Raw genomic sequence first — 25330 nt, forward strand, 5'->3', positions numbered from 1 at the left:
AGCTTTATATCAATGACAATAATTCAGTGTTAAAACTAGATCCTTTATCATTTTGAATATCTTTATCAAGTCATTGGAGCATTTTGGCATTCTAGTCCATGGATGTAACTGGACCCCTAAAATAATTGGCACATTAAGGAAAAAGATTGGGGATCTTGGATGTCTGTTATCACTGCCATCCTGATAAATATGGCAACTGGGCTAAATCATTAGCTGCAGATCTGTCCTTCCAGACTATGATTTTAAGATTTTACGCCACACAGAAAAAAGGATGGGCTAACTAAATTGGGGCTGACTCTGTATTTCAGAGCTGTGAAATTAATGTCTGAAACTTTTTTTCTGCCTTCTGTTTACAGATGATGAATAATTCTGGGAAATTATATTAACTGAGTGCATAGATTTGGAAATTATGGTAGAAACCTAATGAAATTATGTTGTGCAACTTTAAATACAGCATATTAAAGCTGTCAAATGCTGAAGATAAAAGATCTCAGCATCCAACCCTCTCCACCCTGTAACACTGGGTGGCCTAGAAAATTGGCACACAATGATCAGCAGAAAATTTTACTGAATTTTTTGGCCACAGATTCCTCTCTTTGGGAACAAACATAGCAGTGAAGAGACCAAAATCTTCCCAATACAGTTATATTGCTTTACAGGTAACACTGGTGGTATATTGAAAGGAAGTCTCATACAGACAGCACAGGCTGAGTATATGTTCAGATCCTTAATTTGTCCAGAGTTGGTAAAACAATGGATAGAAAACTGATTAAGGTAGCATTTTTTGAGTTTGCTCCCAGACATATAGCACCTATTTAAACTGGCTTTCTTGTTAAAATTAAAATATTGGTTCATTTATATCTTTCTTGAAATAGCACTGCACTTCCATTGTCATGTTCTCAAACTGTTATGAATGGATAAAGTGCCTACGGTCAGTGGCACTTTTTGAGTGTTTCCATTTTCTCCACTGTATGAACGGATCTGAACACGTTTTTTTTTGTTGTTTCTATTTTTAATATTAACAAAGGAATTGACATAATTATTGAGGTTTTCTTAACTTACACAAAAATAACAGTAAAGGGAATTTTTGGCTCAATGGTTCTATGCTAGTAATAGTTTTGTTTATAACTAGAATTTACCATTTGAATCACTCTTTTTCTATTTGCTTTTATATATTTTCTTTTTAATTAGGTAAGCAGTTATGTATCAAATATTTGTCCATTAATAGCTGTTTTTAAGAAAATAATCATCTCTTTAAAGACTTTTTAATACCTCATTAAACTCTCCCTCTACCCCCTTTATTCCCCTTTAATCATCTGCTGAGATTGTGTCCCTCATTAGTAATTCACCAAACACTAGAGATAACTCTGTTGTCATTTTCCAAGAAAATACATTGTAAGTCTTTTTTCAGAACTATAACTTTTAAATGTTGTTATTGTTTTACTTCATCTTTGATGCACATTTCATGATACATTGGCATGGAATTTTCTACAAATTGTTAGAAAGTAAAAAGTTATACCCATCATGTCTACTTACTAAACATACCTAGTGAATTGGTGTGAATTCCAAGTTTGTTCTCACAAAACTATGGCTTTTCCCTCTTTAAAATTAATTTGTGTAGATTTGGCACAATTATTAAAAACACAACAAATCTGTTTTCTTCTCCTCCAGCTCATTATACACTTTAGCATTTCAGAAACGTACCACCTACTGCATCAGTGTCATACTTTTCCTCTTTCATACTTGCACTTTTTGTGTCCACCCTGATGAACTCTGTCAGGTAAACAACCATTTCTGCAGACCTATGGGTAATGTGTGGCTTGATGCCTACTAGACACTTAAAAGTGTACCAAAGCCATTTTACTTCTGTACCCAGCAGCCAGACACTATCATTCCACTACTCTTGGGTAGACTTTTGGCATGTTGCCAAAGTAACGGACTATGACACTAAGCTACTGACCTATCCAATTTCTTCCAAATAACACTGACAGTCAATGAGGAATACTGAAACTTTGCTGATTCATGGAAGTTTGATGGATGGTTAATACTGGAAGTTTGGTAAGTAAATAAAACACCTACAGAATGAGTAACTTTCCTCTGATCACACAAGGTTCAGTAATATCGAAGTTTTGCAGGAAAAAATGCTGACAGTTTTGTTGTGATTCCATTGTATCTTTTGATTCTTCTTTCAATCTGCGAACTGCTGGTGTTCTAAAGTCTAGTGCTGTTGGATAATAATTCTTGAGTAGCTTAATTCATTCTGGTTTAAAACATCAGTATTCTGGGATTCTGGGCAGATTCACACTACAGTGCTGACAGAAGGGTCTGAGAGGTTCAGTTGCCCACTTATGTCAGTAGGATGGTATTGCTGTAAAATAAGAAAGAGAGAGGAATTAGAACCAGTCTTCCAAAGGACACGGAAGAATCAGCATGCCCTTCACCCTAGATGTCTAATGGTCATTGCTCAATAACTCTACCACACATAGGCTGAATTTGTCAAGATTAACTTTATTTATTGTTGTAGGAAAATGGGAATTTCAGGGGAGGTTAAATTAGCATTCAGGTGTGCTCATGAATGGTGAAGTAGAGGTTGCACGTCAGTCAGGCACTATATGAGAAAATCTGTAGATGGTGGAAATCCAAGGCAACATACACAAAATGTTGGAGGAACTCAGCAGGCCAGGTGGCATCTAGTGTATGGAAAACAGTAAACAGTCAATATTTCAGGCTGAGACCCTTTATCGGGAGTCCTTCCAGCATTTTGTGTGTGTTGCTCGGTCAGGCACTATATCTTGGCTTGGTGCTTGCTTAAACAGGAGAGTTACAAAACTAGAACCAGTTTCAAGTTCAGTTCTTAGTACTTTCTTGATGAACTGTGGGTATCAGTTAGTCAGCTTCCTGCAGGTAAAAGATTTATTTTGATAAAAATTGTTCAGCTAACCAGCCAGCAGTTTATACTTTGGGGGAGAGAAGCAGGTGCTGCTTCAGAGCCTACCAGAAATCTTGTCTTTTGGGATGAGCTTCCAGCAATCCCTTTAAGGATTGCTGATTAGGTGTCTCATAACCTGGGGAAATAAGCTTGTCACCAGCCATTCATGTTCTCCTAAAAAGTTGTAATTGATTGTAACTCTTTTAAAAGCTTCCTGATGAGACAACTCTCAGAGTTTATATTCTGATCTACCTCTATAACATAGAAAACTGTTATAGTGCCAGCATTTTCATAACTACTACAAAACTACACTTATCTACTGCACTAACTACACAAAGCTAATCAAGTCTGATATTTTTGACAAGTCAATATTTCATGGTCACTGATCGAGGGTGAGAAGATGGGATCATGATTGTGCTTTAGGAACAATCTGCAACCTAGAAATCCTTGCAAACTGTTCCAGAAAGTGGAGCTTTTCAAGTGCTGTCACAGTGTAAATAAGTAACACTGAACAACACTAACTCCAATCAGTACATGTTGTCACTAAACTTGCTACTACTAATTATTTAGTGAAGTAAATGTATTGAAAAGAAGAACAGAAAGATTTTTTTCTTTTTCTCTGTGGAACTTCCTAGGTCATATGCTCCAATATCAGAGCCCAATGCTTACATTTTCAGCCCCAGCTCCTTCCATAAAACAAGGTACAATCTTATCCACAAATGTTTTTAATTTGTAATCTACAGAAACTAGAACATACTCAGTTGAAGTTATAAAAAGATCCTGATTGCTATGTTAACTCCCATTTACTAAAGGCTGAAGATCCTCTATGTCATTATTGAGGTATTAAGCCTTTGCAATAAGATGATACATCACCCAAATAAACATGCTCAGTTCAATCTATTCTTATTTCTCACTGCATTTGTTTTAAGCATCTATATTTTACACATTGTTAGGAATATGGCTAGAAAAGTTATATTTTATTCATGAATGGTTTTTGCTTTAATAATAATAAATTCATTTTTCTTGTCATATCATGGTAGATAAGTGTGCTCACCTGCATTTAGAATAATATCTTAATTTAAAAATATAAATTACAAAACTGGTATCTAGTAAATTAAAGCTTGTTTTATGAAGTTTTTGACTGATAATACAAATCAGTCAGAGCCAATAGAAGATTCAGTTGCTGTGTTACACAAGTGAGCACCTAATGATTTTCATAACCTCATTGGAAATGTGAACCAGAATCTGTGGCATCAGTATTTTTCTTTGATTAAAGCAAGAACTATAACCCCTTTACAAATAATACAGTTACTTATGATCTAGTGAGGTCACTATTTTCCATGCACCCTTATCATGCAAAATTCATCGAACAATAACATTTAAAAACAATCAAATTATATTTTCATGAATATGGATTTTATCAAGCTTAGCTTTCTGGCCTTTGAATTAATCCTAGACAGCCAGGCTAAAATGAAGAAGCAATTTCTCAAGATCCATATTCATTATTACTTGAGTAGTCAAGTTTCTAATCTAAAGAAGAAGCAGGAAGAAGCATCACTGTTCCATCTGAAAGCAGGAGGGAAAATACATTTTCTTGTACAACAATAGATTAAATAACTACAATACATACAAAGGTTCTTTTGAGGAATGCCACAATGGCTGGGAAATGACAGTTGGCAGGCATATCGCATAATGGAGCAGAACATACTGTATGAAGTTAGCAACTTTGGAGTTCATTAAAGATGGAATTATTCAGTGCATATCAAAGAACAGGAAAGCACATAAAATCAGACTGACAGACAAGACACATCAGTTCGCATTCTATTTTATTTAGAAAGTAAAATGCTGTTCAATAAAAAATGTACATTAAAATTCTCAAAACAAGATCTGGAAGGATTAGAGCACAATGTACAATTAAGGGGAATGGGAAAGGAATTCATCATGCAGTTTTTCTGAAATGTCATCTTGTCTGACTTTGTGAAGATCAAAACACTGTAGAAACAAAATTATTTTAAGGTGCCACTGATGAAATGACGCAAATAAAACGTGCTTCTAAGTGAGAAGGCAGACAAGACAATGACAGAAGACGAGGCGTAGCCATACCTTTGAAATAAAAATGCCTACTAAGCTATGCTTTTTTTTAAAAAGGGAAGGGAAAGATCCTAACAAATGAGAAATTTTCCTAAATAGAGGCAATGGGAGTATGCCACATTCAAGGAGAAGGGTTCTAATCATTCAGATTGAAGGAATTAAAGACTAATTTCAAAGTAATGCCCTTGGGAAATGCAGGGATAGATAGTTGAGGCAATATTTTTTAACTGGATTTTAAATTATCATTGACATGATAGTCAAGAATAATCCAACTGTGTAATAAAGACGTTATTCACTTCACAGTTGGCTTAGGAAAGTTAGACCAGCAAGATTAAAATATCGGCAAACCAAACCCCGGAGAGAGTAAACATGAACATGTTCATCCAAGATTGAATATTGTATATGATACCCTCTGGCCTTGTTACTCAGTTATAAGGAGAAAACTCTAATATATTTTTCCTGTTGATATTAAATCCTTTTTATATTATTAAGTGGCCAGAGTAATTCTCAGATCTGAAATATGCTAACAGTCCTTGTGGACAGAAAAAGGCATTGTACTGTATCAGCATCATCGCTAATAGAAATTCTGACTTTAGAAATTTAACTTTATCATTCATGTTACTCTTATTATTCAAGCAATATTTCCTGGCTTCCTAGCCATGTCCTGCTGATTTTTAAAATTTCTGCATCGTTAGCTACTTTTTTAGTGCTACTCAGCTATCATGACTAAGGTTACAGAGCCAGTCTCTAATAGTATACCTATTTAAAGTTTTCAGCTACAATCATGGTTCCAGGAGCTGTGATTTGGATATAATTTATTGGCTTTACATTGATTCTTTTATAGGGAAACAAGGATATTAAACAAAAACTTTAGTGAAAATAAACACTTAAAAGAACACTGCTAAATTACAATAGAACCACAAAAAGGCTGAATGGCTAAAATGGTTTAATGGTGTTATTATGTAGATGATCACTGTAATGAAAAGTGGGAAATGCCTATGTCTCTAAACAGGTGTGTTAATATATTCTCAGATATCTCGTGTCAGGGCTGGGCATTTCTGCTGTTTCGTAGGCCTGTTGCTAATGGTAGAGAAGACTCATTCTGCTCTTTCTATTGGGGAAATTTCAACCTAAAAGTATCTCTGTATCCAGCTTAATTTCTGCAAATTAAATAATTTGGCAAGCCAAACCCATGTTTAATATAGCTGAACTTGATTTTGTGATGAGGTGACTGATTTAGTATGAGTGTACAAACGGAATTCCAGCTGTCCTATACAATATATTCTTTATGATGGTTTTGATCCATCTGATAAGAAAACAAGTTTATTAAGGGTTCCAGCTTCTATTTTTATACTGTGAGCACTAAAACTAGCAAAATTCTCCCTTTCTCCCTCACATATGTAATAATCATTTTAAACAGAAATATTTCTGTATGGGACTATAGCCAGGATCATAAATCAATTACTAAATACATGAAAAATATCTAAAAAGAGGAAGTGGAAAATGCCAAGATAAAGGACTTTAGTTGCTGAAAATGTGTGACAATTATGTATTATTGATGACCTTGCAGTAAGAAGGCAAGATAAAGATGAATTTCAAGAAGAGCTTGAAAAAATTGGTCAAGAAAAAGATGAAATCTAAAAGGAAGAACAAGTGTCTGCAGAGAGAAAGACAAAGTCAAAACATCATTACATCATCACAGTCAACAAATATATCATAAAAAGGTCATGTCAGTGATTTAATTTAGAAATTTCATCCTCATCATCACCATCATCAAAAAGCAGCAGAAAGAACATGATCCTTGGAAATGGTGAGGGATGATTCTTTGGAATGATAAAGAACATGATTTGCAGGAAGTATATAAAATATCAATGCTTAGAAATGGTAGAAGACATGAAGCTGAGAAATGATGAAATCCATGGATCTTGGCAATGAACCTAGACTCCTGTGGCAGTTGTGAGATTTAACTGAAGATTATGTTCATCATGAATGGATCAGCAATAAGCATAGGGAATTTTCTTTAGAACAGAGCTCAAGACCAGGGCAACTAACAATGGTAATGAGAGCAAGAACAAGTGTCAGACATAAACATTCAAGGATGTTATCAACACTTTTGGAGTTCTCCCACATTATTCCTTTGCCCAGTGTTAAGGATGTAATGCAGCTGTTTCACATGGGCATGTGGTGATGTGGATATGTAATAGTACTGAATGAGCTTTGGGCTAATGGACTCATGGTATGGTGAAAGGAGTCCCAGATCCTCTTACCGTGTCTTTGGAAGACCTACGTCTCTTGAAGCTGGAGGTCAGTGTTGAAGTGAGCGATCTAAAAGGTGCTGCTTTCTTTTTAGGGTCAGGCTCTGCGCTACCACTTTTTCTATCCTAGAACAGATATATTTGATGTTATTGACTTTTTTTGTTGATAATAGCTATTTATAATCTACCTTTGTCTAATATTTGTAGTGGCAAGAAGAAATCAAGTAGATGTACACTACAGATAATTTGCTTGGCAAACCTCTGTGGCAACCTGGCCCAAGAAAGGCAGTTCCAACAAACTGACAGGAAAAGGATGAGAATAATCACTTTGAGGGTCCCACATTGTTAACTGGCAAAGGAGGGCCTAACTGTCAAGCAGCAATAATGGTAAATCAAAGGAAAAATCTCACCACAAGCTGAGATTTGTGAAAGAGCAGTGAATCTAATGAACGTGACTCAGATCTTGAAGATGAGAATGCATGAACCTTCGTGTATGTAGTGCACTAGTCACTAATACACTAGTGTTTTTGTATGATTTACAAAATAATTTATAAAAGTTAAAAAAAAATATATAAAATTTATTTCAATCTAAAATAAACTTAAAGCAAAATAAGTAATATATAAACATTTCTGTTAAAATACTAGGTATAATTTTCATATCCAGTTCAACAATGTCTATTCTGTTAAAAACTTTGTCTCTTTTGTTGCTATGAATGACACATTATTTTGAGCCAAGACAAACAGACTCTTTCATTGAAAAACTCATGATCCAAACTGATTCCTCCTTTGATGTCCTGAAGAGTGGAGTCCTTTTCAAAGAATGCAGAAGGATGCATTTAATAAACATGACTGAAGGAGCCTATAGGCTCCAGTTCATCTATATAAGACCGAGGTGTCAGCTGTCACTACTTCCTGTGTGGAGACCAGACTCTTCATTAATATTGATCCATTATTAGTTGAAATATTGATTCAAACCAAAACAAACATAAACAAGAACTTTTTAATCTCGAGTTTTGAACTACGGAATCCAGAGTACAATGAAGCACACCAATATAGATGATGTCAGACAGGTTTAGAAGCGAAGCTGAATCCATCTAAATTCAGGAAGACTTGGGGAGAGAGACAAATGCTGGAAAACAGATGTGGAGTGACAGGATGCTAAAACAGCAACATAAGAGAAAAGTAATTTTGGAAAAAAGAACACTTACAAAAGAACCTTGTGTCAAATGGGTTTCTATCACCATGGATGAAAGACAATCATACATATGTGAAAAATGTAGTTTACATTTTAAGGTATGATCTCTTCAACGATAAAGAAAAACAGGAAACAGTCTTTTTGTTATCCCACTGTTTCTTTAATTTCCTCATTTGTTAGATCAATGGCAGGATGGTAATCCTGTGTGATAGAAGAGTCACAGAAACAATTAAAAAACAGATCATGACACCTTCATATCGTCCACATTCATGTTGGTCCCGCTTCTACTGACAGTATCCAAGGTTGTAATGTGAAACAACCAAGTTGGAAGTTGCACAGAACAATATAAGCAATGAATATGTTCATATGAAATTCTTTTGACTACTATTTTAATAAGGTATAGAATATTTTATCATAAATGTGCTAATATTAATTATTAAACCACCAAACATAGAAATCTGAAACAAATGCAGTATGTCAACATATTGATTACTAGTATTGTATTTAGGCAATTTAGACAATATTCCCTTAAACCCATTGCTCTTTTTTGTGTCTGGACTAACTCAATGAAAATTTGATGGATCACCTAGTTGTCACCTAAGATGTTTATCTAAATATCTAATACTGCCCTGCATTGAAGTCAGGTGTGCCATCTAATAAAAAAGGATGATATTTATTTTTTTGTCCATGAGCTAATGAAGTTCAGTCCAAGTATGATTTGAAAACTAGACTTCCAGGCACTTAAAACAGTGTAGCAAATATAAGCCCACCTGAGTGAAAACAGTTGTATAATTCAAAAGTGTTTAATATAATTTTCTAAAAATATCTGTCCATACTGTTGACTTTGTTATTTCTGTTTGCACAATGCAACAGTTCATTTCACAACTTGAGAGAAATATCATTTTTCATTTAGGATTAAAAAATTTCCTCACATTCTCCTTTCATTGGTTAATATAAATAACAGCTCATGTGGATCAGACTATTTCTGGTGCTTTTTAGATGATGTAAAATTTATGGATACATATAGCACATTTTGTACTAGTCATATTTTGTTTAATAAACAATAAATATGTGCAGTGCTCAGCTGATTAAGCTGCATCAGTGCAGATTCTTACATATCCACACGTCAGACACTTGCTCCTTCTAGAGCCTCTCCTGACTTGCTGCATTTTTCTGTTGAAATTATCTCAGCATCTGCAGTTTTTTTTGGAAAAAAAATCAGAATCAGAATTAGGTTTAATATTACTGGCACATGTCATGAAATTTGCTTTTCAGCAGTATTACATTGTGATGCATAATGATAAAAATCTATAAATTACACCAAGAAGCACATATTAAAAAAATTAGTGCAAAAGGAAAGGAAAGCAACTCAGATGGTATTTATGGATTCATTGTTCATTCAGAAATTGGATGGAAGAGGGGAGGAAGCTCTTCCTGAAATGTTGAGTGGGTGTCTTCTGGCTCCTGCACCACCTCCTTGATGGTAATAAAAGAGGGGTGTCCTAGGTAATGGAGATCTTTAAGGATGGATACAGCCTTTTTGAGACATCACCTTTGAAAGGTGTCGACAATGCTGGCAAAGCTTGTGTCCATGACGGAAATGACCGAGTTTACAACTTTCTGTAGCTTTTTCCAATCTTGTGCAGTAGCCCTTCCATACCAGATGGTGATGCAGCCAGTTAGAATGCTCTCCACTTTACATCCTTAGAAATTTGTGAGTTTATGATGTCTCCTCAAACTTCTAATGAAGTAAAGTCACTGTCATGCCTTCTTTGTAATTGCATTGATATGCTGGCCCCAAGATAGATCTTTAGAGATGTTGATCCCCAGGAACTTGGAACTGCTGACCTTTTCCACTGATGATCCCTCAATAAGACTGGTGTGTGTTCCCTTGACTTCCCCTCCCTGAAGTCCACAATATATTCTTTGGTCTTACTGACATTGTTGCAACACCACTTAACCAGCTGATCTACCTCGCTCCTGTATGCCTCCTCATCACTATCTAAAATTCTGCCAACAATAGCAGCAGCTTGACATAGATATTGCTGTTGTCCAGGTGATCCAAGGCAAAGTGCAGAGCCAGTGTGATTGCATCCTCTATAGATCTATTGTGGCGATAGGCAAATTGCAGCAGGCCCAAGTCCTTGCTTAGGCAGGAGTGGATTCTAGCCATGACCAAACTCAAAGCACTTCATCACAGTAGAAGTAAGTGCCACTGGGTGATAGTCATTGAGGAAACTCACCCTGTTCTTGGGCACTAGTATGATTGTCACCCTTTTGAAGCAGATGGGAACCTCTGACTGCAGCAATGAGAGATTGAAAATGTCCTTGAACACTCCCACCAGTCTGTTGGCACAGATTTTCAGTGCCCTACCAGATACAACATCAGTGCCTGACATCTAGCAAGGGTGCACCCTCTCGAAAGATGTTCTGGCAGAGACCACAGAGTTACCAGATGTTACAGGGATTTGTACAAGTGTAGCTTTGTTCTCCATTTTGAAGTATGCATAAAAGCCATTGAGCTAATCTGAGAGTAAAGCATCACAGCCACACATTATGTTAGGTTTTGCTTTGTAGGAAGTAATGGCCTGCAAACTGCCAGAGCTGGTGTGCATCTAATTCAATCTCTAACCTCAATTGGAATTGATTTTTAGCTCTTAGAATAGCCATCTGTAGATTGTACCTGGATTTCTTGTATAGTTCTGGACCACCCGGCTTTATTGCCACAGATATAGCCCTCTGCAGACTGTAGATCTCCTAGTTCACCCACAGCTTTTGGTTTGGATATGTCCCATATATTCTTGAAAGCATGCACTCTTCCACACAGGTCTTGATGAAGTCAGTGACAACTTTGCACGTTTATTCCATTTGAAGTTGAATCCCTGAGTATTGTCCAGTCCACCAACTCAAAATGGTCCTGTAAGTGCTCCTTTGCTCTCTTGACTATATCTTCTTGGTCTTCACCTCTGGTGCTCTGGTTTTTAGTATCTGCTTATGTGCTGGGAGTAGAAGTACAGCCAGGTGATCAGACTTTTCAAAGTGTGTGTGTGGTCTGACACAGTAAGAGTTCTCAATGGTGATATAACAGTGGTCAAGTGCGTTGGTTCCTCTGGTTCAACAGATGATATGTTGGTGGTAGTTATTCAGAAAATTCTTCAAGTTGACCTGGTTGAAGTCCCCTGCAATGATAGTGAAGGCATCAAAGTGCACTGTTTCATGCCTGGATATTGGCCTAAAGATTGGTAAATGGAACAATTCACAAGATCCTTATATAACATAGCATATGCAATGCCAATAAAAGGGAAGAATCAATTCATAGCAGAAATGAATCACCATAAACTGTGAAGTGCAGATTGAGATAAGCTCGGACCACTCAGCATAACAGAGAGCCAGAGTTGATTAATACTATACATTCTTACTAAGAATACTATTCTTAGCAACAAGAATCAATAACTTGCAGTCTTGTGAAAAGATGACAAGTTAAACTCCAAGAGAAATCAAAACTAAGGTTAAATATATAAATTATCAGATCTTGCTTATTCCTCCTCATGCTCCCTCAGAGTTCAAGAGGCTAATATTTGCTTGCCCTACTATCTCCCTTTAAATTATAATCTTGTGAAAAATATCAAAGCAAACCAAACCCCCAATCAGGTCCAACATACAAATATCATGAGTTCATCATTAATAAAGATCAAGGTGATTAAAAAATCGTCCTCAATTTCTTCCTGTCTTTGCCTTGGCCTCTTCCTCTAATGTTCCCTGTAAGTTAGCCAGCAACAAACAGGAGCAGCAGATGGTAGGAAACCTTCCTAGATAGTGAGCTGAGAGGCATAGAAAACAAACATGGGGATCTGTAGCTGAAGTGTCCTGAATATATAAAGATGAAGTAGACACTGCATCAAGTGTTGGCAATATTTCCAAGTGAGTGCTGCAAGTGGGATGATTGAACAGCACTCTGGTTCACTGTGGATTATCACCCAGTCTCACAGACATTTGCTCTGGATGCTCCTCTGACACAGGCTGTGAGATCTGCCTTTGTTTTCTCCATCCATCTATCCTTGCAACATCTAAATGTTTCTCACAATCTGTATTGTGGCCTTTGCAGATAGACTTTGCCTATAATAACACTGGAGCAATTACAGGTGATGGTGACATTAAAAAATCAATATTTATTGATTTTTGTTCATCATGTGGTAGAAGGCATTCAGTTTGGGTCTTAAAATAGGAAGCTAGAACTACTCAGCAGGTCAGACAAATGATTCCACAAGCACTGCTTGACTTGCTGAGCGTTTCCAACATTTTTATTTTGGATTTCCAGTATCTGCCATTTTTATTTTGATTCTGTAGGCTATGGAAGGGATTAGCTATGGTAATGTGACAGATTGGATTCTACTTAAGAACTCTTGACCTCACACCCTATCTCCTTACAATCTTGCACTTTATCATTCACCTGCACTACTCTTTCTCTGTTGCTGTTACACTTTATTCTGCAATGATATTTGTTTACCTTGTTCTACCTCAATGCCCTGTGTAATGATCAGATTGGTATGAACAGCATACAAGACAAGCTTTTCACTATCTAGGTACATGACAAAAATAAGCCAATACTAAAATTGGCTGAAGTGCAGTACTGAGGTAGTTAACACCCTGAAACAGGACCCATAGGGTCACCTGATCAATGAGATAGAAGCCGAGAGTGAGATTTCCCATACACTGGAGGGATGTGGAAAGAAAATTCATGATCTCACAAGATAGATCAGGGTGATTGGCACACTGCAGATCCCATCTGCAGAGTGAGGTCCCCTCATCAGAAAAAGATTTTTTTGCAGAGTTCCAAATGTGGTGCCACTCATCGGGAATAGAGAGATGTTATCAATAGGCCATTTAGGTATCTGGAGTTGGGGTTCATTCATCCATCAGCTGTAACCTGTGCAACTGGATCTGCAGAGCAGGTTGGGGAATCAGCGCAGCATTTGGGCTTCCCTGCCTTATTGGTAAGTGGAAAGCTAAAAACAAAAACTGCAAATGCAATTGAGGTGCAACAGAAAATGTTCAAGATAGTCAGCAGGTCAAGCAGCGTCTAGAGAGAGAGAAAAACAGAGTTAATGTTTCAGGTAGATGATTTTTCTACTTTTGATGTGCTTTGTGTTTCTAAATTGTAAATGATCAGTTGATTTGTAATGGGGAACTTTGTTTGCAGGTACCTTGTGAGTATTATTTCTTTATGAGGGTGATTCTTGTATGTGGATAGTGGTTTTCTTGGCCACTCAGAGGGAGCTGAGACCATGGATGCTGAGCAGGAATGCCTCCCAGTCACCACCACCTCACTCCTGCTCAACCACATAGCCTCAGGCTCAAGGTCTCTTTGCTGTTCTCCTTCTGACACCAGCTGCTGGGGACAAACATAATTTCTCACTACAATCCTGATGCTTCAGTGGCTCTCATTATGTCTGCACATGTCTGTTGTGGTAGCAAAGAACCTGGGATGAGGATGAGGAGTCAGGGGCACTGAGGATGACCCTGGCCCTGGATTTATACACTGCAGACCGCACACACCCTGCGGTGAAGGTACTCGGCATTCACCACAAGGAGATTCTTCAAGGAGTGGGTCCCATGCAAAGGGAGTGGAACTACTCCTGTGCATAAAAGAGGATACTAAGGAAAACCCAGTGCACACACCAGAGCAGACAACAGGGCCAGTGATCATTGTAAGTCAGCACACTGGCAAGTCCCAGTGCTGATCTGTCACACTTGCTGTAGGTTGCACCTTGAGCTCCAATTATTGCCAGTAATAGAAACAATCATAGAAAATAGGTGCAGGAGTAGGCCATTCAGCCCTTCGAGCCTGCACCACCATTCAGTATGATCATGGCTGATCATCCAACTCAGAACCCTGTACCTGATTTCTCTCCATACCCCCGATCCCTTTAGCCACAAGGGCCATATCTAACTTTCTCTTAAATATAGCCAATGAACCTGCCTCAACCGTTTCCTATGGCGGAGAATTCCACAGATTCACCACCCTCTGTGTGAAGAAGTTTCTCCTCATCTCAGTCCTAAAAGGCTTCCCCTTTATCCTTAAACTGTGACCCCTCGTTCTAGACTTCCCCAACATCGGAAACAATCTTCCTGCATCTAGCCTGTCCAATCCCTTTAGAATTTTATACATTTCAATAAGATTTCCCCCCTTAATCTTCTAAATTCCAGTGAGTAACACTGGAATATGGCCACATCAATGAAAACTCTGTCTGGAAGCAAGTTGTTCTAATTTCATTGAAGTCATTATGATTTTCATGTACTTCTATAACTTGATTATCTACTACTACATTAAAGCTCACCCATTTACATTGACTGACAATTCAGTCCCAGGATGATGATGCACTGAGAGTCAGAGTGAAATTCATATGAGTTGCCTTCTAGTGTAAAGCACTGATTCTGTGCGTAGCATTGACCTTAGGACATTTGGAAAGACTTAGGGCCATGGTCTCTGTACTGTTAGACGACAATCCCTACACAACCTCTGTTCCTCAACCACATTTTTGTTTCTTCCTCTGAATGCAAGTCATTTTTTCTCTTTGACATTTAGCAGCAAATGGGCACAGTATTGGGCTGAAATATGCTTACCTTTCACTGGTACCTGGGGAGATTTGCCGGTGATGTCCTCTTCACTGCTTGGAAACGTCCCGGTCTTCTGCACTTTCTGATGCAGTACGGAACTTAGGAGCATGCTGGGGATCAGATGTTGTGATATCTGGTCTCCCTTATGCCTCTGGGCACCATGCTGGGTGGAGGTGCTGTAGTGAGCAGAAGGCCAGGATACTCTTTATGTCTGAATCCTGAGCTTTATGCCAGCCAAGGCTGACAATGGGGTGCATTCCCATTCACTTCATCAGGGTCACTGGCCTAGATGAGCATGCTAAGTGAAGGAATTTCTCTTGCATGTTAATTGTCTATCAATAGTTTACTTAATTAATTTCAATTAAGTGTACATTTTATCACCATGTTAAGTATTTTTTAATTATTTAAATTTATTTCAACTATTTTTGTGTTCATTTTGAACAGCGCAGTATTGAACTGTTGAGAGGACTTTGACAACACAAGCTGAATGGCCCTCTCCTCTCATTCTGTACAAAAAATATCCTCCTCTAACAGTGGCCATTTCTCAGAATTTGACCTTTACCCCTTGGCCTGTCAAGATTTGCTTTGTTCATAATGTAAGAGTTGTGAAGATGACACTACAAAACATTTAACAATAATGATTCCTTTCACATGTCATGTATGGGGTGACTGGCAGCTTCCACTCCAGCTGCTGACTTCCTGTAACCCACATGTGTCCATGTAAGTCTCAAGCTGAAGAAGCCAGACTCTTCAGAGCTGTGAACAAGGCAAACTTTATGTAATGTTCACATTTATACAATATGTGGGGATTGGAAATTGTCTTTTTTTCTCTCATTAAAGCTCATAAAGCCATTTAAAACATGATCTTATCAATAATATTATTGCAAAGGTAAAATTTATTACAGTCTATCATTTGAAGATTACTATGTCTTTATCATGACAATACACACATTTCAACAAGACTGTAAAATATCGTCCTCTCTGGCATAGTATTTTACCTATACCTGTTTGTCCCATAAAATGATAACAATAAGCCTCCTTATCGCATATTGTCATGGCTCAACACCTTTCACTACCGCCATTCTTCACAAACCCATCCCACATCCCCTTCCATTGACAAGTTTATACTGCCAGAGTGGAATGAAACTAAAGATAATTCACAGAGCTACAGAAATTGCATGCTCTCTCAGAAAGGATTAGCTGCACCCTTTCATTGATAGCTGCCACATAAACTTGCCTCCAATTATAACACATAGGTTTTATTACTGAGAGAGGGATGAACATGGAGAAAGACAAAGAATGAGAGAATATGGGGAATGCAGACTTGTAATTTTATTTACATTTATGTTGAAAAATGCCGCATTCATTCAAACTGTACCAGGTTAAAATGTAAACTGGCTTACTTCCATTGTGGCTTTAATACCTTCTAAAGCCCCAACTAGTATTTTTGGCCATTTTCTTCCATATAATCTTTCTTGCTCACTGGGCATAGATGATTCAGTACAAAAAACGGGTCACATACACAGCCAGTTCACTTCGATTATTCTCCACAACTACTGTCTGATGTCTCTCCTTTACCCTCGCGTAACCTATTCTTCAATGCATGCTTCAGTCAGCTAGTGCGATAGATAGACTCTGGAGCTCACAATTCATTTTGTTCTGATCTTGCACGTTATTGTCTATCTGTATTGCATATTCTCTGTAGCTGTTACACATTACTCTGCATTCTCTTATTGTTTTACCTCAATGCACTACATAGTGATTTGATCTGTGTGAACTTTTCATTGTATCTGTGTATATGTAATAACAATAAACCAATTCCAATTCAATCTCAAGGTGAAATGTCTTCCTATAAAGCAGCCTTGCAGTTGTAAAACTTACATTATATAACAACCATATAACAGTCAAAGCACGGAAACAGGCCATCTCGGCCCTCCTGGTCCGTGCCGAACTCTTATTATTATTGACAGATTAGAATTTCTCAACTACTTGTATACTTCAGTAATTTGTAAACAGAATGAGCTTCCATATTAATTATTGACTCTCACCTCTGACTGTCCCCCACATTCCTAGGCCTCTCTTCTGGTTGACTGCTTGACTTATATTCTCTTCCATACAGGCTGAAGTTTCCTCAATGAAATACTTAGAAAGCTGACACCACTGTTTTGTCTCCAACCACCTGAATGAAACTAAACAGGCTGTTTGCTGTATGTTAAACTATGGGTGTTTGCCATATTTTAGTCTACAGAGCACATGCCTACAGCATTTCCAGGGCCTCTTATTTCCACCACTATAACATCAGCACACTCAGTTCCTGCCACCGATGATCACTGCTGGAACTCTTTTCTTGCCTTTGTTTCAGTCTATCATAGTTGCCCCCCTCTCCACAAACTATTCATCCAGATCTCTCCTGTGGTTGTCCTTACTCCCACTTTCTATTTCACTCTTGTGTGTGGTGCCCTGTAATGACTGCCAGTTAAGCAGGTTCAGTATCAAAGCATGATAGTAGCCTCTCTGTTCTCACCTCTTGCCCTCAACTTTATCCTTACTCCTTTTCTTCTGCCCTCTTTATTATCCTTAAAATTAATTGATAGCTGACTAAGCCTTTAAAATTCACCCCCTTAACGTTTCTGCCTGTCTTTTTTTCAGATGCGGCTTGCAATCTACTCCTTTGATCCGAGGATGTGCCCTGATATCTCCCAGTGTTGTGAAAATTTTCTTGGTAACACTTCCAAAATGCTCTGGAATGTTTTTCTCCATGTATACAATGCATAGTTATTATTTATTTAGTAACTTATTAAAATTATTATTCTTAACAGCACTTAGGAGGCATTCTGAAATATTCTCACAATATTCATGATATGTTACACTATTTCTAATGAGATACAATGACTTTAGAGACACTAAGAACTTCACCCAAGTGGATGGAAACTATTTCATCTGACTGTTATACCTCACTGCCGGGTACTCCACAGTCATAACTAAAGAAAGCACAAATTAAAAGTTAGAACCATCAGTTATCACAAACTCTTGCCAGCACTCTAAGTTTCCTGCGGGAAGGTTTTGCATAGGATTTCTCTGATCCATAAAATTATGGGCACCACAGTGGTCAGCGCAAAGCTATGGAGTTTGGAGTCCAATTCCAGCACCATCTGTAAGGAGTTTGTACCTTCTGCTTGTGAACCATGTGAATTTCCTCCGGGTGTTCTGGTTTCTTCCCACAGTCCAAAGACATTCTGGTTAGTAGGTTAATTGACCATTGTAAATTTTCCTGTGATTAGGCTAGGGTTAAATAGGTGGGTTGATGGGCAGTACAGCTCATTGAGCTGGAAGGGCCTGTTCTGCATGGTATCTCTAAGCATAAATAAATAAATAAAATAATGCAGATCATATTTATAGAGTTTATAGTGGCCTTACAGAGTTGCTGTAGTGCAACTTGTAGACAGTACACAGTGCCCCTAGGAATTGATGGATGGGGTGTCCATCAAGTGGTTGCTTTGTCCTGGATGGTTTGGAGTTTCTTCATTGCTGTTGGAGAATCTCAGGATAACTACAGTGCACTACCAACTTTGCGTCTGATCCACGACAGAAGGCACTTGTCGAGTATACTCTACCACTTTATCGCCATAGTATTTATGAGCCTTGCCTCATTGAGACCAATGTTCTGGCCAGTGCTGGCCCCAAGGTTGTGATAGTGGAGGCAATCATCTACTGCAAAGCCACTGAATACTAAGGGGAAGCGCTCGAGCTCTCTCTTTCAAGATGGTCAATGCCTAGTGACGCAGAGGTTACCTGAAACCTCGCTGCCAATGGTTGAAGTATGAGCAGGACTGCACTACCACCTGAAGAGCTGCAAATGGAAGAGCACAGTATGCAATTTTTGGCAAACAGTCCTGCTTTTGACTTAGTGATAAAGGAAGACAGTGAAGGATTGTAGCAACTGAAGATGGTGGGGCTAAGAAACTGCCTGAGGAACTCCTGCAATGATATCTTGAGCCTCAATCGATTGACCCTCAACACCACAACTGTCTACCTTTATGCGAGGCACATAACTGTTTTCCTCTTGCTATCCAGTTTTGCTGGGGCTCCTTGACATCATATTCTTACCTCACCACTGGAATTCAAAGCTGTGATGACACCCCGAGTTGGTGATCAACCCAAAATGTAGAATGTCCATTTCCCTCCAGAGATCCTGTCTGACCTGCTTTTTATGTGTTGCTCCGGGTTCCAGCAACTGTAGTCTCATTGGGATTAGCAGAGATAAGTATGGTGGTCAGCACAAACACAGTGCACTGAAGGGCCTATTCCTGTATTGTCCAGCTTCATGATTCTATTACTGGGCTATACAAGTGTAACAGACTGTAAGGTTTCTCTGCTAATGTAGTGACCTCTCTGTAGCAACAATGTTTGGGTTATGACTAGCCTTTCATGACTTATTCTGACCTACTAGTGTTTGTAAAAGAGCCAAAACTTCACTTTCAACATTTACAGAAGAGCACTTTCACTGATAGCATGAGAACATATCATATTCCCTATGAATGTGCAGTAAATGGCCAGTACTTAGCCTAATAGACATAGCCAGCTCTTAAAGGGCTATGGCACAATCCTAGCAATACACTTCCAGTTATTGCAGAGTGATACTACTTGATGATTCGATGGTGCAGTTTTGGGAGGGAGTGAAGGGCGCTCTCAGAGAGGTCAAGAGGAGCCTGGATAGCTTGGTGAAAAGCAGTGCTCATAGAGGATATGACCAATGTGCAAGGAGATATGGAGACCTCCAAAGTTACACCAGGTGCTCCTCGAGAAAGTCCCTGTAAGGATATGAGTATTGTCCCTGAATGCCTACCCTCAAGGGAAGCTTGCAATACTCTGTGCCCATTCTGACTTCTCCTGTGGTCTGAAGCCCATGTAGATAAACTCTCCTCTCCCTGAATATGGAGTTTGGGGGAAGTAGAAAGGTGTGAGATGTGGCAAAGATCAACAGCGGCAGCTTGGAATGATCCAGAGGCCAGGAGAGCCGTCCTGATGCATGGTCACATCTTAGTGAGGACAAAGAATGAATCATGAGTATTTGAGAAGCCCTTTAAATAGTTTCCAGAGAAACGGGATGGATAAATATAAGTGGTTCCCTATCAGGCCAAATCTCGCAGCAGACTAATTCTGCCCATGATACTTCTGTTGACACAGAAAATAAAGTCTTAGGGAACACAGAATTGCTACTGAGAAATGAGTTTCCCGCCAGGTGTTGGGACCGAGAAATGAGCTAAAATAAATCTCCAAGTTAATCAGATTTTCAGTGGGGCAGTGCTGTTTCTTTGGAGTTTTCTGAATGATTTTTTTTTTAAAAACACAATGCCTTTTTTTATATTTTAAGGAAGCACTTGTTGAAGCCACAGCAGAATTCCTTTGCTGGAATGTCCCCATCAGTGTATCTCTGAACTTTCTACAGGCCAGCAAGCATTCATTGGGTTGTGAATGTTTAAGACTACTGACCAAAGGTGACAGGATGGATTCCAACATTATATAAAAGCCTCTCACCAAATAAACATGTTTCTTAGTTTTGGGGGTAGGGGGTGTTACATAAAGATAGCATTTTGTGATATATTAGAAACTGCAAATGTTGGAAATATGGAATTAAAACTGAAAATGCTGGAGAATATTTAAAGATCAGCCAGCATCTGTGCGAAGGACAACAGAGTCAACATTTCTGTGCCAGGATTCTTTGTCAGACTCAAAACATTAATTCTGTTTCTCTTTCTATAGATAACTGTAAATAAAAACAGATAATGCAGTAAGTATGTAAGTAAATATCTATTTGCATTTTGCAGTTCAAGCTAAATATGGCAGGTTCCACCACCTGCTCCTCACTACAACTTCCAACTCGTAGCCCAAGTGCCCTGCCATCAGAACTCTTACTCCTATCATACGTTACAAACTATTCTCAGCTCTACTTTTGCAAACATCTACCTCTCCCCTTTGACCCAAGGTGCCAAACAGCTCCATGTCCAGCAGATATATACACCCACACAAATGCACTGGGCAGAAACATTACAAGCAAACCCTCTGAAATGGGTAGAACACTTAAAGGTGGCCCTGGTGCATTTGGAAAACCCACAGGGGCATGTGGACTCAGCAAAACATTTAATTGCAATTGAATGATCTGTGCAGAATGGTTACAGTGGTCACTGAACACAGCATTTAAATTTAGCACATCACACCTACAAATTGTAAGTGCCTCTACCAGTTCTTCTGGCAGCATAGCATGTTCCATCTACCCATCACTCTCTGTGTGAAAAACACCCTTCAGAATCCCTTTAAATCTCTCCTCTCTCTTCTTAAGCCTCTTGATTTGACTCCTCAAGAAATGGAGAAAACACAGTGGTCACCCACCTTATCATTGCCCCTCATGATTTTACAAACCTTGATAAGATCACCCTCAGCCTCCTTTACTTCAAGGAAAACAGTCCCTACCTATTCAGTTTCTCCTTATAACACCTTTGTAAATCTTTTCAGCACCCTCTACAGCCTAATCTCATTCTTTTTTGCAATCATCAAAATTCATTAGGATGAACACATAACCAAGGAAACTATACAAGATGGTACATTTACAGAATACTTTAGAAAGAACAGTACAAAACATGTCTTTGAAGGATCTTAGTCATCCAGATCATTGTATGTCAAGCAGTAGTAAATAAAGGCAACTGGACTTGCTGTGTTGTCTAGAAGACATTTCACCACTCATCCAAAAGGCTTCTTCAGTTCTGATCCACAGTGGGTTGTTTTCTAGCTTATAAACTCAGTGAGTTGTTTAAAGGTATAGCAATCACATGAGGGTCGTTAAGAGTCATAGAGGTAATGAGAGGGTCATTTGCCTTATGAATGGAGGTGTGAACTGTTGTGGAGATGCCAGGGATAGGGATTTTAGGACTGCACTGGAACACCCAACCATGAACGTCCCCTCTGTTCATGGTTGGGTGTTCCAGTTTTACAAAGATGGCTTCTTTAACCCCCCTTTCAAACCACCTGGCCTCCCAGTCCAAAATGTACACATTGTTAGCATCATAGGCGTGTCCCTTATCCATAAGGTGTAGACATACAGCCAAGTCATGTTGGACAGGGAGGACAGGTGGTTTGAAAGAGGAGTTAAGAAGCCATCTTTATAAAACTGGAAAACCCATCGCAGAACAGAGGGGGCGGGGTACAACACCACCTGTCAGCTACTTACAATGCAGTCCTAACATTTCTATCCCAGAGTCTCAACAACAGTTCACACCTCCATTCATGCAAGGATAAGACTAAATACCCTTTTATTATCCTCATGTGATTGCTACACCTTTAAACAACTCACACAGAGTTTATAAGCCAGAAAACTACCCACCATGGATCAGAACTGAAGACGCCTCTTGAATGAGTGGTGAAATGTCTTATACACACAACACAGCACAGTTGCCTTAATTTACTACTGTCTGTAAAAAAACAGTATGCATTGGGCAAAGCATTTAAATAATCTGCAGCAAGAACACATTTAACAAACTGTAAACCATTGTTAAATGAACACTTGAAAAAGTGACCAACATTTCTATTCCAGCATGTCACAGGTAACCATGGGACATTTATATGGGTTCTTAGCTAAAGGATGAGCAGAAGGAGTCTTTCATACAGAGACACAAGACTAACCCAAAGGCACAATTTACCTATCTGCTTTCTCCACAGGGTTTCTGTGATGGGCTGTACAGAAGCGTGTCCTGGAGCAGGAACCTTTCAAAATGTTGATAGTTTCTGAGTTCCTCCCCCTCAAAATAACATTGTGTGAAAACTTATGACAAGAACTAGACAAACCAAATATGGGATAATTCAGACACAAATGGTACCACCAAGAGGGAGACAGTTGTGCCAATTAATTGACATGGTGTGGTTTGTGTACTATGAAAAAGGGTATTTTAGTTAGAAACCAGTATATGTGAATTGAAATGACACACTGAAATTCATTAGAGTGTATAGACCATTTAAGTATACTTTAAATATTTTTTATCAAATAATTATCCTACAATTCCTTGTAATATTTTATTTTATATTATTTGTGGTGTATTGTATTATATTAGCTGTAGTATACATTTCATTTTAATGAACTTTAAAAGAGCCAAAGTTCTGGGTTGCACGACTTCATGATCTTTGGTGATTTTACCAAAACCAGACACATTTGGGCCAAACTCAGTGGGTAGACATAATGGAGAACACAATGCACTGGACAGAATAATCACAGAAAGCACAGGGCTCTGGGCAGAATACAGAAAAGCTGCTCATCTGGCAAATCCTAGATCTTATGATGCTGTATAAATAGATATTTCAGTCTGTTAGATGCTAATTATATTAGTATTTCAACGCACTTTTACTTAATTGTTTTTAAGATGTTGCACATTTGAATGTCAAGTTTAAAGGAGTGTGGAAAACTGGTAAGTTTCCAGAGAACTAGAAAAGTGAGGAAGTGTAGAGGGGTAATGTTTGTGATTAGGGTGCAGACCTGAGATGTCAAGGTAATAATCACTTTAAAAATTGCCAGTTAGATATAAATGGTTTTAAAAATTAAACAAACTGAAAGGTACAATCACAATGGTGGAGAGAAACAAAAAAATCGTAATTACCTGAAATAATTGAAGTTAACGTTAGACCTCTAAGGCCGCAGTGTGCCCAGACAAAAGATGAACTTTGGGAAATAACAGACAAATGTGGGAGGTTGCATGTCACATGCCCACAGGATATTTCTGAATTCCTTATATGCTGCCTGTCGTTTTCCACAAATGTTTACTTTCAGTTTCAATTTGTTTTTTTAAATTTTCCTGTCAGGTTTTAAATTATTATTTTAATATCTTTGGTGTCCACCCTCTCTTCTCTCCCCACCCTTTCATGAAAACCCTTGAAAACCAAAATATGTTTATTTCCCCACTATTCCCATTTCCTTGAAGGCTTTTTGGCCTAAAACATGTGAACACCTGTATAGTCACTCAGTCTGAGATCCTTTGGTTCCTTAAACTACCAAATAAAACAGATTAATTGCTCTGTACAAGTGGATTAGGGGTTTGTGTACAAACCAAAGACTTGCTCACAATCTAATCAGTTATTCCTTCACTTGCCACCCCGAAAGGGGTATTTACCATCGACATTCCTCTCTTCTCCTGTTCTTTGTTCTACCTCCCCTCCAGCTATTGCTCCACAGCTGCTGGTAAGGGCTGGTGGGGGGGGGGGGGTGGAGGGGAAGAGGGGTGGTGGGTGGTAATACATTGGGGACTCCCTCCAAAGCTTAAAGCAGGGGACCCCTCTTGTGCTCTTAGCCAGGGCATGTTTGCTCCTTGCTCTCCCTGTCTATACACAGGTTTTGACTACATATAGATCATGGCTGTTTTGGGGGGGGGGGGGTGGCTCTTGAGCACAGCCCATCGTCGACATCTGCGAATGGTGCAGACCAGGTGGATGTAACTGAGACTGTGATGCCTCATGGTTCTCAGACATTCTGACATACTGATGTGGCTCAAGCTTTGGAAGACGCAAAGGTGAAGAAATCCAGTCTTTTTCACTGCCGCTGACAACGCAGGCCTGGCCATGCTCCCTGGCTGCAGTTGTGCCTGCAGCATCTGCATGTCTTGGTTAACGCCTCCTTGCATTACTGGACACACTGCTCCTTGCTGCAGTGGATGTGGAGATCTATTCCCTGAATGTTCTTGGCAACTAGCATTCCACTCTTCCTCTAATGGGTGGTCTTGTTCTGCAATCCCTCTACTTACCTTCCCTGCCTTGCCTGTAGACCTAGAGGAGTATCTTCAGCTCAGTTCAAGTTGCCTCAGGTTTTGGCTAAAGTTCAGAGGTCATACTTCAAAGCACACACTCCCTGGAGACTTCCGAAAATCCGATACTCTTCGCACAACAATCAGCAACTCTTGCTTCAGAGAACTCACCATCAAACCCACAGTTAAGTGTCAGTCCTTTGAGTCCTGCTGGAAGTGCATCCTTCGAGCAGCCGAACACTGGCTTCTCGTGTCACATAGTCGAGAGCTAGACTAGCAGCACTGTATGTGGTCTGCCATCTTTGCATGCTCACAGCATGCACAAGGATTGCTCGGAGTACTATAGATGGCCTGAAGGTGCACATGCATCGCACATAAACTAGCAGCCATAAGGTGCTCTTAGTGCAGGGGCAGCGGTCATGCACTGAAGCCAGTGAGGGCCAAGATGCAGAACATGTAGAAA

General features: G+C 38.9%; 1 protein-coding gene across 1 annotated transcript in view; it reads right to left on the reverse strand.

The window, feature by feature from the left end:
- Window positions 1–1439: 1439 nt before the first annotated feature.
- LOC132407608 (glutamate receptor ionotropic, NMDA 1-like) overlaps window positions 1440–25330 on the reverse strand; it is an 85435-nt gene continuing 61544 nt past the window's right edge. The window contains exon 18 of the mRNA XM_059994369.1: window positions 1440–2368. Coding sequence (XP_059850352.1) covers window positions 2300–2368 — 69 coding nt within the window. The 3' untranslated portion in view covers window positions 1440–2299. The remainder of the gene's footprint in view (window positions 2369–25330) is intronic.

The sequence above is a fragment of the Hypanus sabinus genome, chromosome 18 (assembly GCF_030144855.1).
Source record: "Hypanus sabinus isolate sHypSab1 chromosome 18, sHypSab1.hap1, whole genome shotgun sequence".
NCBI classification, from domain to species: domain Eukaryota; kingdom Metazoa; phylum Chordata; class Chondrichthyes; order Myliobatiformes; family Dasyatidae; genus Hypanus; species Hypanus sabinus.